The sequence below is a fragment of the Marmota flaviventris genome, chromosome 9 (genome assembly GCF_047511675.1).
Source record: "Marmota flaviventris isolate mMarFla1 chromosome 9, mMarFla1.hap1, whole genome shotgun sequence".
NCBI classification, from domain to species: Eukaryota; Metazoa; Chordata; class Mammalia; order Rodentia; family Sciuridae; genus Marmota; species Marmota flaviventris.
In genome coordinates this window covers 77,290,516-77,305,942 of record NC_092506.1, presented here as the reverse complement: position 1 = coordinate 77,305,942, position 15,427 = coordinate 77,290,516, and the positions used below count along the sequence as shown (strand labels likewise).

Here is a 15,427-nt window from a genome sequence, read left to right as displayed (position 1 = left end):
CTGCAGACTGTGAACTTCTGAGCCCCTTCCCTTACATGTTGGGTACAAAATTCTGAAACTACCTAAACTTGGGGTTCAGGGAATTAATTGATTACAGCAGAAGATGTGCCCTCTGAATCTGGCTGCAAACAAATAGGACTGTTTCCCTATCTCCACAGCTATCTTATGTCCCTTGCCTTGTCCATCCCTACAACAGTATAATTCTATATACTTAGACATTGTTTATATTTTCATGAAATGGTAAACGGATGTGATTAACTATGTACTGCAAATAACAAAATATCTCTTATTTAAATGGAATATTTTGCCTAAATTCAGAAATTTACAAGGATTGTTTCAAAGTGTGAATAAAGAAGGAGTTAACAGATAGGAAAGAGAAATTAGAAGGTTCTAAGTATGGATTTAATAGAAAGAAATTGTGTTTCTGGATAAGAGAGTCTCTGTAATTAAGTAAATAAGAGGGTTTAAGCAAGCGATAAAGAAGGTCTGTGTAAGTTGGTTAAATATGTAAGTTTTTTGAGCAAGTAATCTTGAAGGAATTAAGGATTATACAACTATGGTTAAACAACAACTGTTGTTTTGCAATATTGTAAAATGTTATTTCTTTAAGAGCTAAACTTGATTAATATAAAAACATCAAATTAATTGTGGTACTATTACTCTTCTTTGTATATTAAATGTGTTCGTATTTTCCAGGTATATAATCATTAAGATAGAAGCTTTAAAAATATTATATCAAGCTGCTGTTCTCCAAAGGGTTGCATGGTAATTTTAGGCTTATAAAAATAACATATTGGAGATTTATTTACATCATTTAATTTCCTACAACTGGACCTGTTATCAATAAGATAAATATAAAGTTCTATACACTGGGTACAATTTAAATGTAATATCATATTGTGTTAGCTAGTATTCATGTGACCTCAAACAATAACACATGTAAACTTTATAAAATGATATTTAAAAACAAAAATCAGCTTCAATACTAGAACACTTTACCTAAGATTTATAAAGAGCCCTGCCTTACCTGAGATAAGGCTCTGCCTCCCATCTTACTACATGTCAGAATGAATTTGTTGGATGTTTAAGATCAAGACTTAAAGTTAAATTAAAATGGCCAAGAAAACCAATATTTGGCTCTGGCCCTCTGAGTCAGCCTGAATCCATGGAACAGGGAACTTCTCTAAAGAGCTTTGCAACTCTGGGCCACAAAACCTCCTAATCAGGGAGATTAATGCGACCACTGGAGAATGAAAAGCCAATCAGTGCACTTGCTGTGAATAGGAGGGTCATTGGAGACAGGAGACATCCCTAATGCTTCCAAGGGAAGCCACATGGTCAAGCAAGACCTGGACCCATCCTAGTGCAAATAGCACTAGCAGAACTAAGAAGCTGCTCTCAAGTTCCCCCACAAGCGACCCCTATGGGAACTCGGCTGACTCTTAACAATAGATAGAAACAAAGTCAATTTTGACCAGCTTGATTTTAAACACCTACCCAAAACAGTTAAGCCAAAAAGTCATTCCTAGGAGTAATGAAGGACAAGAACAGCTAGAAAAGAGGAGACAGCAACTAGCCAACAGTCTCCATGGGGAATGTTCAGTCAAGTATGGCCTTGGCTCCTCCCCCTCACAGGACCCCTATTAGTCCTCTTTATGTTTCTCCTAATAGGACCATGTCTATTAAATTGCCTACAGAAGTTCCTGCAAGATCAGATACACAAATTCACCAACAAGCTGGTCAATCAACTACTTCTTTAAGACTACCAGCCCTGATGCCCAAGATGGAGACCTACGACTCATGACCAACTCCTCTGGCTCCAGAGACTCTGTGCCCATCTAAAACCTTCTCTAACCCCTTTTCCAGTTTTCACAACCCCTCTTTCTCTTCCTAGAAATGAGAAATACTCTCCAGCAGGTCCACTCTGCTTATTCTGTCTGCTCTACAGTATCCCCACAAGGAAGCATCAAACCTAAACTCCCCACACCTCAGATGAGGGGCCACCAGCCAGGTGAAGACTGGCAGATGAACTTCACTCACATGCCTAGGCACAAAAAGCTTTGCTACCTACTTACTTTGGTTGATACTTTTTCAGGTTGGACAGATGCCTTTTCTACATCCAGGGAAATTGCTAACACTGTCACCTCCATCCTCATCCAGCAGATCATTCCCAGGTGTGGACTTCCTGCCTCCATCCAGTCAGACAACAGTCTGGCCTTCACTTCTCAGGTTTTTCAACTAGTCTCCAAAGGCCTCAACATCACTTGGAGGCTCCACATCCCCCACCAATCTCGGGTAAGGTTGAGAGGCCTAATGGCATTCTCAAGGATCATCTCACTAAATTTGCTATTGAACTCAGGGTCTTCTGGCCCAATCTCCTGCCATTGGCCCTCATCGAAATTTAGGCAGCCCTTAGAGCTCCTTCAGGCCTTAGCCCTTTTGAGAAACCCTATGGGAACCCTTTCTTAATCAACCGAAGCTTTCCAATCACTCCTCCACCCCTTGTGTCCTACCTGCCTAATCTCATACTTCTACACAAACTCCTAAGGGAACACGCAGACCGGTGCCTTCTTCGGCCATTCATTGCCTCAATCCCAGAGCAACCATGAGCTTAATTGGACCCTCTCCAACTGGGTGATTCAGCCTTATTTCAGGAACTGCATTCTCAATTGTAGGAACCTCGATGGACAGGACCCCATACAATGGCGCTTCTACATCCAAGTGACATGGCACCAGGATGACACCACCCACTCTCAATTTATGGGTCAAGGCAATTGCTCTTCCACTGGCTGCAATCAGGCTGTCACTCTTAACATTACTGGATTCAACCAAGCCACCTTAGATACTTCCTAGAGTCCCTATGACAGGACCAATGACAGATATCACGTATCTCCTCCGCTCAGAAATGGTTTGATGCCTGCCGTTGACAACCTATGGCTTCAAGGAACCTTCATGGACTTTGTCCCTGCCAAAATAACTGTCTATAGCCACTGGATATTATTTCTAGCTGCCTTGGTATTCCCAGACCTGTCCCCCGAACATTCCTCCACTTTCCCTCCTAGGTCCCAAGCCAAACACCATTAAGCAGGAAGTAGCCAGAGGATTTTACACTGCCCTCATGTCACCTAGAAAAACAAAAAGGGAGGAATGTTAGGTGCAGGACAGGCTGAACTGTGTTGTCTGCAGGGCAGGCTGAACATATATTAGCTGCAGGATAGCCCACGCACTCAAACCCCCTCTGTCTAGTCCTTTATCACCTGTTTGCATCAAGTCTGAACACTCAACCCCACTCAAGGCTGAGCACTCAACCCCTTGCTCAAGGCTGACATTCAACCCACCACTCAAGGCCAAGCACTTAACCCCCTTGTGTGCCAACAAGGCAGGTTGCAAACCCAGAGAAGCTGTTAGATTTAGGCAGCACAGCAGAAGGGCTATAAAAGCCTTCCCCAGCCGCCCCCCCACCACCACTTCTCTTTCTCTCTTTTCTCCTCTGTTGCACTGCTACAATAAAGATCTCTTGGTCGCTCTGAGTGTTGTGGTCACTTTACTTTCACTTTCCCCATAAGTTTTTGTTGATATTTCTTTGAAGAATTAAATTTCTGCCAAAAGAAAAATAAAAGAAGTAAATGAATAGACAACAAGGAGAGTCTTTATCTTTGATGTAATTGTCAAGGATTCCAGTGTTCTTGCCTTGGTTTTACTTTTCTATTTTATATCCCAGGTTATAATAATTCTGATACAGGTCTTCAAAACTGAAAGGTAGTAAGTAAATGTAAAAACCTTCATGCAATCCTGCAAAACTATCATGCCAATGATTCCCGAGTCCAAAGCAGGAGGATCACAAAGTTGATGCCAACCTCAGCAGTATAATAAGATGCTGTCTCAAAAAAAATAAATAAATAAAAAGGGATAGGGAATGGCTCAGTTGTAGGGTGCTCTTGGGTTTAATCTCCAGAACCACAAAAAGGTTTTTTAAAATGTAATTAAATATTTTCAGAAGCATCATTAGAGTAAGAAGTTCTTGTTATAGTGGCTGGAAAGAAATTACTAAATAGATACATAAATTTATCCTGGAGTACATCTTCCCTGTGTCCCAGTTCCTCCCACCCTGTCTCCTTTCTTACAGCTACCACAAAGGGAGCAGCCTCCCTCTCCCTCTGAAGAGCTGCTTCACTCTTAACCCAGAGTAATGGAGTCAGCCATCTATGAATTGAGATCTCTGAAACCAAACTGTGAGGCTCAAATAAACTTGTCCTCCTCTAGATTGTTCTTGCCAGGTATTTTGGTCACGGTGAGGAAAAAATTCAATAATATACTTAGTTAAATAAGGACTGTGTAAAATTAACAGGAGGAAGAGAGTCAACTATGGAATCTAGTTGGTCTGAAGAGTAAGAATAAGGAAACCTTTCTGTAAAGCATTCTCATAATTTGCAGAATCGTTTCTGTTTTAGTCATCCATTTAAGAGATTAAAAACAAGTAAGCTGCTCCTTGCCATATGACCCTCACTTAGAAAATAATAAGGAAACACTCAACACATTACCAAGGTTGAAGAGCAGAGTTTACCCACACTTGAAACACTCCTGGTTTCAACTCAAAGTATCCTCAAATCCCTGATTAAAGACTACCTTACTTTCAGCTGGGTGCAATGGCACACACCTGTAACCCCAGCCACTCTGGAGGCTAAGGCAAGAGGATCAAAAGTTCAAAACCAGCCTGAGCACAGCAGTGATATCCTCAGCAACTTAGTGAGATACTGTTCCAAAACAAAAACAAAAAACAAAAGGACAGAGACTATGGTCCAGTGGTTAAGAGCTCCTGGATTCAATCCCTGAAATAAAAAAAAAAAAAAAAAAAAAAAAAAAAAAAAGTACCTTATTGCACTGAACATGAACTCTTGAGTATATATTCTGTTGTGCCCATTATTATTTATTTTTTCTAAATAAATAAAATATCTATCATCGTGTATCCGGCATACCCAGAAATATCTTGCAGCTGGGTGTGCCAAAAAGATAAGTTTTAACGAATAGAATGGAAACATAAAGGATGTAGAAAACACCAAGCCATTCTCCAGTGGCTTGCTTCTCAGGATATTTTTTAGCTTTTCTGCTGGATGGCATATGGCAACAAATTGACCTTTTTTGCATACATAATTAAAAATCCAGTTGTTAAAAATCTTCCTTTTGACCACCTCCTATATTCGGAGAAACAAATGACAACAACACACTGGCCAATTCCTTTAAAATTAGCATTGATTGGCCTGTGCCCTAACAGATCCTATGAGAGACTTGACTTTACACTGAGTACCAGTGAGAAAAAAAAACCCTCAGACCACATGCTCACACCTGTAATCCTAGTGACTTGGGAGACTGAGGCAGGAGGAACACCAGTTGGAGGTCAGCCTCAGCAGCTTAGTGAGGCCCTATGCAACTTAAGACCATGTTTCAAAAAAAAAAAATAATAATAATAATAATGACTGGGGATGTGACTCAGGGGTAAAGTACCCAATGAGTTCTATTTCCAATACCAACAAGAAATAGAGAAATGAACCCACAGTTTGGTGGAATTAAACATATTATAAATGATATAATTTCTTCACAACTCATTATTTTTTTCATGGATATACCCCCACTAAATATTTTCTTTAAAAAAAAAAAACAGACATATCTCACTTGTTATAAAACACATATTCTTTTTCATATACATTTGTCTTCAAAGTATAAAAGTATTTTGTATTTGACACAATAAAGGAGATTTACAGCACCTTTGACTTAGCGATTTAATAATATGTCAATTTCATTCTTGATTGTCTACATCATTCTAAGTCCAATTTTATGCTTTCTTATCACTATGGACCTTCATATTCCCCTGGTACATTATTTTATATCTGGGGAAATTTCAAAATCAACATTATACTATAAAATAATAATTTCAAATTTCAAAATAGTGGGACCTCCTTAACATTCAAAACTGGAAATCTTGATTTCTTGCCTTTCATTAACATTATCCTCTAATATTTTCCTGTCCTATTATGTTAGCAGAACTTTGGAAACTTTCCTCAGGCTAGCACAATATGTGCTTACACTATGCTTTCATTCTAATGTTAGAAGAAAAATACTAAAATACTAAAAATTGTGTCGATCTAGAACATAACAATTCATGTTAAGCCTAAGGCAGGCATTTTCATAAATATGTACTCTATATGAAAAATTTAAACTAACTTTAAGTTGCTTTATCCTGAGCACGATTAAAATGCAGAAATGAAGCTACTGTCAAGGTTAAAAATATATGAATATGAACATGAATGTAAGAAACTGCATAAATTCCATCTTACTAGCAGTATAGGCTGCAACTTCACCTACTGAGAATAAAGAAGGTAGACTGAGCTTGCTGGTAGCACTTGACATCATAGATAAGCCAATGGTAGGAAGTAAATGCATCTAAAGAAAACTAAAGTAGTTAATTATTTCTATTAATAATATTTTAATATTTCAGCCAATATTTATTTATTTTTTGGATACTCTGTTAGATACTAGGGTAAGCTCTACTTGCATTATATTATCTGAACTCAGTCATTAGAATGAGTGCTGGTCTATCACTTAAGCTGATTCACCTGAGAGGGAACACACAGAACCTAAAGAAATCTCATTTGGAAACATCACCTTATTTCACAACTCTTTAATTCCTCCTGGCTCAGCTTCTTTTTCATAATTAGTGTAGTATAGGTAGTTTTCTTGTTTTGTTTGGTACTGAGTATTGAACCCAGGGCACTTAACCATTGAGCTACACCCCCAACCCTTACTTACTTTTGAGGCAGGCTCTTGATAATTTGTTTAGGCCCTCACTAAATTGATAAAGCTGGTATTGAGCTTCAACGTCCCAAGTCACTAGGATTACAGGCATGTTCCACCAAGCACAGCAGTATAAGTATTTTTGTATTTAAATCATACAGGATATATTTATATATAAGCTGCACAATAAATGTTCAAGAAATGTAAACTGCCTAAGTCTTTTCACCAGAAGTGATAAGAAATAAAACTGGCAAGTCTACATAGTGAACACCCATTCCCGGGTACGGCTGACAACAAAGTCTACCAAGCTTTACATTTTAATTTTTTATTGACAAACATTTGTTGATTTCTACAATATATTCAGGAAGAACATTTGATGGCAGAAACACATTCATAAACATGATTGAGTATGACATGATAACCATAAAAAAAATCAACTGAGTATTTATTGTATCATGGCAAGATGGAAAAGTCAGTAGAGAGTACAAGTTTGTATTCTGTTTCACTATCTTCCCATCTCATGTCTCATGCCCTGGGGAATGATCATAAATCTTGAACCCCCATATCCCACCCCTGATAGAGTCAAACCCTGAATGCCAGACATTCTTCTGAGCTACAATGCCTGTTCATTAAGTTAATGTGAAAAATTACATGTGCCCACCATGATGGCAACACACACATACCTATGCTACCTTTTCCCCTTTAAGGTGAATTGAATAGCTCCAGAAGATTTCAAACTGACAGATGCATTCTGGATGGCCAGATCTGTGTAGATGTGCAAACTCTTGTGTTCCTGTATTAATCTAGACTCGGAATCACAAACCCATGTTTTCGTAATCACACAAAGGTCATGAAACATTGAATCAACAACAGCTTATATTATAGGCAACTAAAGATGGTTTTATTAAAGTAAAATTGTGCAAACAAAATTTCATATTGTATCATATTTTCATATTGAATAAAATGAGGTTACATTAAGATAGGGATAAAAAATAGTCATAGTAATTGCTCTGCTTCAACTGAGAAGGGGTCCCTTAAATATGAAGTTCTCAGGCAGAGAAGTTAACTTCCTGAATTATCCCTAATTATGTGTGGACTGTGGAAAATAAATGGCCTGACAGGGAAACTCAGGGACTCAATAGGATATCTCCATATAAGGGAACTCCTGGCAACATTCAAAAAACTCACACTTTTACTTTGAAAATCAAGGAACACACCAACATGGCCCATCGGTCTCTCTATATAGAGAGAAAATATTGCGGAGGTGGTCAAGAGACTGAAATGTGTGTCCTCCTTCACACATAAAAGGAGAAACATGTCCTCAAATTCAGGCAATGTGTGGTTCTTCCTTACCACAGAATCCCTACAGACTCCCACAGCCCAGTTCCAGGAGCCACAAACATCCAGCTCCCAGTAATGTTTCCCAGAAGTGAAGATCTGATCTCCCAATGCAGCAAAATAGTTTGATCTGTCAGAATTCAAAGCTTCATCTTCATCATCTTCTCCAAACATCAGTCTTCTCACATCACACAGCACTACATTGTGACTGCTTATTTCATTACGGAAGGAAATGTTCACTGTGAAGAGAGAATAATTCAGCCAAAATCAGACTTTCCCCCCGCCCCAGTTCATACAAGGTGAGAGTTGATTTAGAGACTTACAAGAAAAAACAAGCAAAGATTAATGGAAAAGCTTTGGCTAGAAAAATATCAGATTCAAGGGCTACCAGTAAATCTGAACACTTATTAACTACAGGGAAAATATTCCTAAAAATTCATTGATTATAGAGCTTACTTCTGCTGCTTATTTTTTATGACACTCGAAAATCTGGAGACCTGAGCATTCTCAAGTCCATAGCAATAAAATTAACCTCCATTACTCTCTCTTGTGAAAAAAAAAAAAAAAGACAAAAATAAATGTAATCATGGATAGTAGATAATATGATTATTATTACATAATTACATAAATGTATCAGTGATATTACAATATTCTGGTTAAGAAACCAAGTTTATATTTAAGAAAATCTATTTATTACAGAATTGGTTTCCCGTTTTAAGAATTTTCTGCCTTTTACTTTTGGTTCCATCTGACCCATTTTCTGCTAAACTAACCTGTCAGGGTTAGGTCTACCATGGAGTTCCATATACTGCTTCACCAAGTGATGACTTACTTCATCATTGTTCATAAAATGTTCTGTGAATTCATTATTTTATATTTGTGTACTGTTTATTATATCAAGTGTAATGTATTACAAATTTAGTTACTTTTCTAGTTACATTAAAGAAAACCATTTTTACAAATTTAAATTCAATAAACCCATTATCATAATTAATTGCTCTTGAAATTGTCTTGACTTGAGTCCATTAGTGTGACTCAGTGAACAAATGATATTGTATGTGATAATGTTCTTTTAGGGCTTAATGAGACTTTTTATTTCCTTTCCTTAATTCAAACTTTTGTGACAGAGCTTGTATACAACATTTCATTTATGTTTTTTTCTTTACATTGTTCCATATTTTAACATGGTATACATCAATAAATACGTTTTGCATTCTTAGTTGCAGGCTGATCACTTTTGTTAGGTCAACGATTAATGAAGAGGGAATGATTACCCATAGAAAACCATCATTGTAGGGCACAGTGTAGCTGTCCCTCAAACAGACTGACACCCACCTTGGAAGTGGTTAAGTTCATCTCTCAGTCCAGTGATGGGCTGAGCACTGAGCTGTGGCCTCACAGGCTGGGGCATGTGCAGGAACACTAACTCATACCTGCAAGGAAAAAATAAATAAATTGATCTTTCTGGCACCAAAGACTTCAACAATGATAGATTCAAACAGTGTTTAAGACATAATGGTAATGGCTCAACTAAAGGTTCTTTATCAAAATCATATTCTAATGAAGCCTAATGAAAAGGAGCACACCAGAATATAAAACAATGGAAAAATATTTATAGCAAACAGGAAGTAAGAAGAGGATGGGAGTTGTCTGAAAAGCAATGCTCTCTCCAAAGAAAGAAAGCTTGAGGACTTTATTCTGGGAGTCTATACATATTCACTTTGGGGGCCATTGCATTAGGATGTACATTTCTGGACTGGGAATATTTCTCAGTGAACTTGCCTGACATGTAGGAGGCCCTTGTTGAAATCCCCATGAATAAAAAGGAAGAAAAAGATGTACATTTCTCTGTTGTTTTTTTCTTTCTTTCTTTTTGGTACCATGGATTGAACCTAGGGGCACTTTACCACTGAGCTATATATATAACCCTTTTTGTTTTCAGACAGGGTCTCATTAAGTTGCTGAGGCTGACATCAAAGAATGTGCCATTCTCCTGAACTGCAGTCTAAGCCTCCTGAATTGCTGAGATTATAGGCCTGCACCACTGTGTCCAGCCAAAATATGTACCTTTCTGAACATTCTCAATTAAGGATCCATAGTTCAAGTTGAAGAGATGGCATATATTCCTTAGTTTTCTCAGGTGGAGATCATCACTAGGATGACAGGCTTGCTTCACTGTGCCCAGATCAGGATTGTTCTAGTCTTAAGGAATCTTTCTTACTTTTTTCTCTGCCTACTTCTCTCACCTATCACCTGGTAAGGACTATTCCACGTAACTCAATTTGTTTATGACTTGAAATCTAAAATTATAAATAGCTGTCTTTAGAAACCTCTGTTTAAGTTCAGCAAAAACTACACCCTTCAGCTCCAGGGAAGGAAAAGCTCAGTTTTGATAAAAAGGGAACAAGAAATCATATTCAGTAAAACACAGACACATAGAGGAAATGTACATTATCTCAATAAGTACTTTCTTCATTGTCAGAAACACATTGGTATTCACAGACTTTGTGGTGCCCCAATTTGCATTAAAAGTCAAACTTACTCTGCCAATGTGTCTTCTAAATTCTGTAAAGAAAAAAACAAAAAGAAAGAAAAGCTTAAATTTCATCAGAATTAGCTATTCTACCATTAAGCCTTTGTATTTGAGAAACTTAAAAAATTACAACCACTACCTCAACACTCCTTGTAAATTAATTTTCTACCATAAAGGTAAAACAGAAGAATCTAACTTTTGCTAAATTCAAAACCCTGAGGGTTATTCTGCAATGCTACAAACCAGCAACTGTCTGAAAAGAGATCTTTTGCAGGACTTATTCACATAGTGACATGTGCTAAAGACAATTTGAACTAAGGACATTCAAATTAAAAAAGAATGTAATAAATGTTAACTATTTTCAGATTTCTTCATGTTGCTCAGCTGGACAAAAATGAAATACCCATGAATAAAATGCTCTTTTTATTTATTTCTTTTTAAAATATTTTAGATGTTGATGGAGCTTTATTTAATTTACTTATTTAGGGGTGGTGCTAAGAAATGAACCCAGTGCCTCACACTTGCTAAGCAAGTGTTCTACCACTGAGCCCCAGCCCCAGCCGGTTTCTTTCTATTTCTTAATGAAGTAACCTACAAAAGGATAATTTCAGAAATAAACATATCCCGAGGAACCTACTGTCACAATTTAACAAAGCTTGCTTGCTGCATGAAATCACAGTGTCTGTTATTCCCAAAGGGGGAAGATCCCACCAAAAATGCAGAATGCATATAAATATATCTTTGGTACCAAATAATGTGGCCAAGACACAAAATATTTTCAGTCATGTCCCAATTACTTACCTCAAACAGCTCCACATATGGTTTTTGGCACATTTTCATTAGCTCCTGATAGTCTTTCTTTAGTTGTTTCCCTTTTTGAAGCATTTTGGCTTTGCTTTTCTTAATTTGCTGTATAGTCAATTTGCGTTCCTTTAAAAGTGTCTCCAAATGTTCTTTTTCTTCTTCATGGACACTGGGATACAGCATCCTATAAGCTGCCTTGGTATTCTCTCTGTGCAGATGCACATACCACTGCAAGGACACGAATTTCTTAGATCAAATATCAGGTCAACTTTACTCTCCTCCACTTTATAACATCATCTATTCATTTTGACTCATGTCTTATGCTAGTAAACTATGTACATAAATTCGTGTCTTTCTATTTCTCATAAACCATTAATTCATTCTTCTCTTCCCTTCATTTATTTTTCACTCATTAAGTATATTAAGAGGCAGAACACTCCTCTCTCAAACTCATCTACTTCGTGACTTGTTGAAACAACCAGAAAGAAAGATTTTCATTGGTAATTCCTGTATATATCTTCTCAAATCAGAAAGTCTGAATGCAAGCCATTTTGAATTCATGCATAACTCACAAATAATTGTATGCAACACTTTCATTTTTGTTAGTAAATAGGTCAATAATATCAAACTTCCCTGCTCCATAGCTCAACAATTCTCCCTGAGTAGCAGTGCGGTTTTGTACTCCAACAAGTAGAAGCTATCAAGAAAGATCTTCCTAAAATTTTGTGATGATTCCAACTCACTTGATGAATCAATAAATGTCTACCTTTCCTATCCTAGGTTGATTCTGAGAGAAATAGACTCTCATACTTACAACCCATTGGTTAATTTTTCTGCTCTCTTCTTTTAGATTTCTCTGGTTTTCTTGGATCTTTTTCCAAAGAGATCTCATTAGTTTTAGAAACTTCTCCTGTAAGAGAACAAAATTTGACCACTGGACAAGCAAGTTGATTATGTTTTCAGGCCCACAATGATGAAGAATTTCAAGCAATTTATATTTAAAAAAAAAAAAAAGTTTTATGCAGCACAGAGGCTAGGGTTTCCCTGCTTGGTGTGGATAATTATCAATTTTAGGGGATTCAGACTATGGAATCACACAATGTAATAAAACCATTTTCCTAGAGAAAATGGCAAATACATGGGCAATGTTAATTCTTAGGTAGTGTGGCAATTTGCTTCAGAATTTGGATCTAATGACACTAATATTCTGTGAGTTTCATTCTAATATATTCTATATAAAAGCCCTTTGAATTTGTGGTACCACTTCCCTGCTCACCATACTAGCAATTGAACCTAGGGTCTCATGTATACTAGGAAAGTGCTATGCCACTGAGCTATATCAACAGTCCTTTTAAGAAGTTATTATATATTTTAATTTTCCCAAGCCATTCTCCAACTGATTATCCTCCTGCTTCAGTCTTGTGAGTCGCTGGGTTTACAGGTATGAACCACCACATCCAGCAGAACATTTAGTTTTGTTAGTTTAGACACTTATAACCATGAGAACTTTAAAGTGCCCTAAGCAGTAAAACCATATCATCAAGTTATTGAAATAGGTTATAATAAATTAGTTTCCTCACACTCTCAGTTTCCATGAATATAGATACTATCACATACTTTATTCATAATTTTATCACTGCTACCTATACTTGTATATGGCACTCAGTAACAATGGTTCTTGTGCCTTATAGTCTTAGTCACCCTGCCCTCTAGCTATCTCAGAAGCATCACTTACCCTGTACTGCTCAGCAGCCTCTTCAATGGGACAGTGTCTGTGAGCCCTGTGCTCCTGGGAGTTGGAGCAGAGCAAACACAGCAGGGTCTTGTTCTCTTCACAGAAGATCTTTCTCTCCTTGTGGGTCACACACATGTGATCCCTAGAGCTCGGGAAATGCCTGACACTGGCTTTTCTGACAATGGATACCAGATTCTTCAAACAAATATTGCTCTTGAAGTCAATCTGCTGTGATGGCTCCCTGCACATAGGGCAATGTGCAGGAGTTTGGGCTTCTTCCCAGAAAAGGCAGAGACAGGGCCAACAAAAGCTGTGCCCACAGCATATGGTGACTGGGTCTATAAGATAATTCATGCAGATGGAGCAGGTGAGTTCTCTCTGGAAGACTTGTAGGATGTCTGAGTCCATTCTTTTCTTCTTTTTTTTCCCCCTATTTTTTTAAGGGAAGAGAATCAGAACAATTTCATATATGCAGTCTGGAAAGACAAGAAACTAAGTAAACAAAAAAAATTTGGGGGGCGGGTGGTACCAGGGATTGAACTCATTGGCATTCAACCACTGAGCCACATTCCCAGTACTATGTTGTATTTTATTTAAAATCAGGATCTTACTGAGTTGCTCATCTCTTTGCTTTTGCTGAGACTGGCTTTGGTCTCACAATTCTTCTGCTTCAGCCTCCCTAGCTTCTAGGATTAAACTAATCAAAATTGTACTCAAGTTATGACCCAATAATAAGCCTATGTCTAGGAAGAATAGCCTTTATTTTGCATGACACAAACAGAAAATGGAGGCATAAAGAGAGCTCTCAAAAACTTTAGAAATCACTATTGCTTACCTAGTCATCAGCATCCCCATCCTATTTTTGCCTCATGCATAAAACAGAACCTTATAATCCCTAGTGCTCTTCCTTTCCAGCTTGGGCACAGGCAGAATGGCTCCCACAAAGAATGGTGGGGAGAAGGGTTGTTATGCCATCAAGGAGTGGTGACCAAAAAATGCCCCATCAGCAATCACAAGCCCATCCAGGGAGTGGGCTTCAAGGCATGTACCTCTGGCACTCAAGATCCAGAAATTTGCTGTGAAGGAGATGGGGACTCTAGATACGCACATGGATACCAGGCTCAGCAAAGCTGTCTAGAAAACAAGACAATGAAGTGTCCCATAATTGTATCCATGTTCAATTGTTCGGGAAACATAATTAGGATAAAGATTCACCCAATAATCATTACACTTTGGTATCCTATGTCGCAGTTGCCACATCCAAATACTTACAGAAAATGTGAACTATCTTATCAAATGAAGTTATAAATCTTCCTTTCTTAAACAAAGAAAGAACCTCAGTTTCATAAAAATGTGACATTCCTCTAAATGATCTTAACCATGAATGTTTGGCCCAATTAGAGTTTTATAATGTGGATTCTGAATGCTTTTAACATCAATCATATTGCTCACTGCCCATAATTGGTATAGAAAAGGGCATATGAAAGCTAGGGACTTAGTGGTAGAGTCTTGCCCAAAATGGCAGAGGCCTTGGATTTGGTTCCCAGCACTGTATTAAAAAAAAAAAAAAAAAGTGAAAAAGAAAGAGAAAGAAATGCCCCTACCATCGAACTATTACTTTAATTATTTTATTTAAATATCTCCTTAGATATTATTACTATTATTATTACTTCTTATTATTATTATTTCAACTAGAATTCACTATCCCAAAACAATTTCTAAATACTTAAGGGTTAATGTGATGATCATTACTATCCAAAGTACATGTATGAGACACAAATTGGTGTGCATATACTATGTATACAACCAGAGATATGAAAAATTGTGCTCTATATATGTAATAAGAATTGTAATGCATTCTGCTGTCATATATAAATTTAAAAATTTACATAAAAATAAATAAATAAATACCTAAGGGCTGATGATTAAGCTTAACATTGCAAAATTGAATCAGATTTCAGCCAAAATCTTACTAACAGGAATATACTAACCTCTTGTGGTACTCTCCTATCTTTATTATCTATACTCTTGTAATAAAAAAAATGCACAAATTACAACAAATAGGTATATCTAGCAAGTCATTAAAATCATTACCAAATACCTATCACACTGGAAAAACACATAATTAACTTATTTGCCACCAGGAAACAAGCAGTGCTTTCTGGCAGAATGCATTTTAGCGGACTTCCTGAATAGGACCTGCTCAGATCCGAAAATAAGAACAAGAA

At 37.2% G+C, this 15,427-nt stretch overlaps 1 protein-coding gene across 1 annotated transcript; it reads right to left on the bottom strand.

Moving 5' to 3' along the window:
- Positions 1 to 7,851: 7,851 nt before the first annotated feature.
- On the bottom strand, positions 7,852 to 13,607 carry LOC114079322 (tripartite motif-containing protein 43-like). The gene is made up of 6 exons (XM_027920560.2): positions 13,200 to 13,607; positions 12,279 to 12,374; positions 11,462 to 11,692; positions 10,670 to 10,692; positions 9,463 to 9,560; positions 7,852 to 8,366 (listed from the first exon to the last, which is right to left on the bottom strand). The coding sequence occupies exons 1-6, from the start codon at positions 13,605 to 13,607 to the stop codon at positions 7,852 to 7,854; spliced, it is 1,371 nt and encodes a 456-aa protein (XP_027776361.2).
- Positions 13,608 to 15,427: the final 1,820 nt, after the last annotated feature.

Coding starts and splice junctions, on each gene's coding strand:
- LOC114079322 (XM_027920560.2), bottom strand. CDS start 13,607: ATGGACTCAGACATCCTACAAGTCTTCCAGAGAGAACTCACCTGCTCC. Junction 9,561..10,669: donor TTAGAAGACACATTGGCAGA/GTAAGTTTGACT, acceptor TTTTCCTTGCAG/GTATGAGTTAGTGTTCCTGC. Junction 8,367..9,462: donor TGAACTTAACCACTTCCAAG/GTGGGTGTCAGT, acceptor CTCTCTTCACAG/TGAACATTTCCTTCCGTAAT.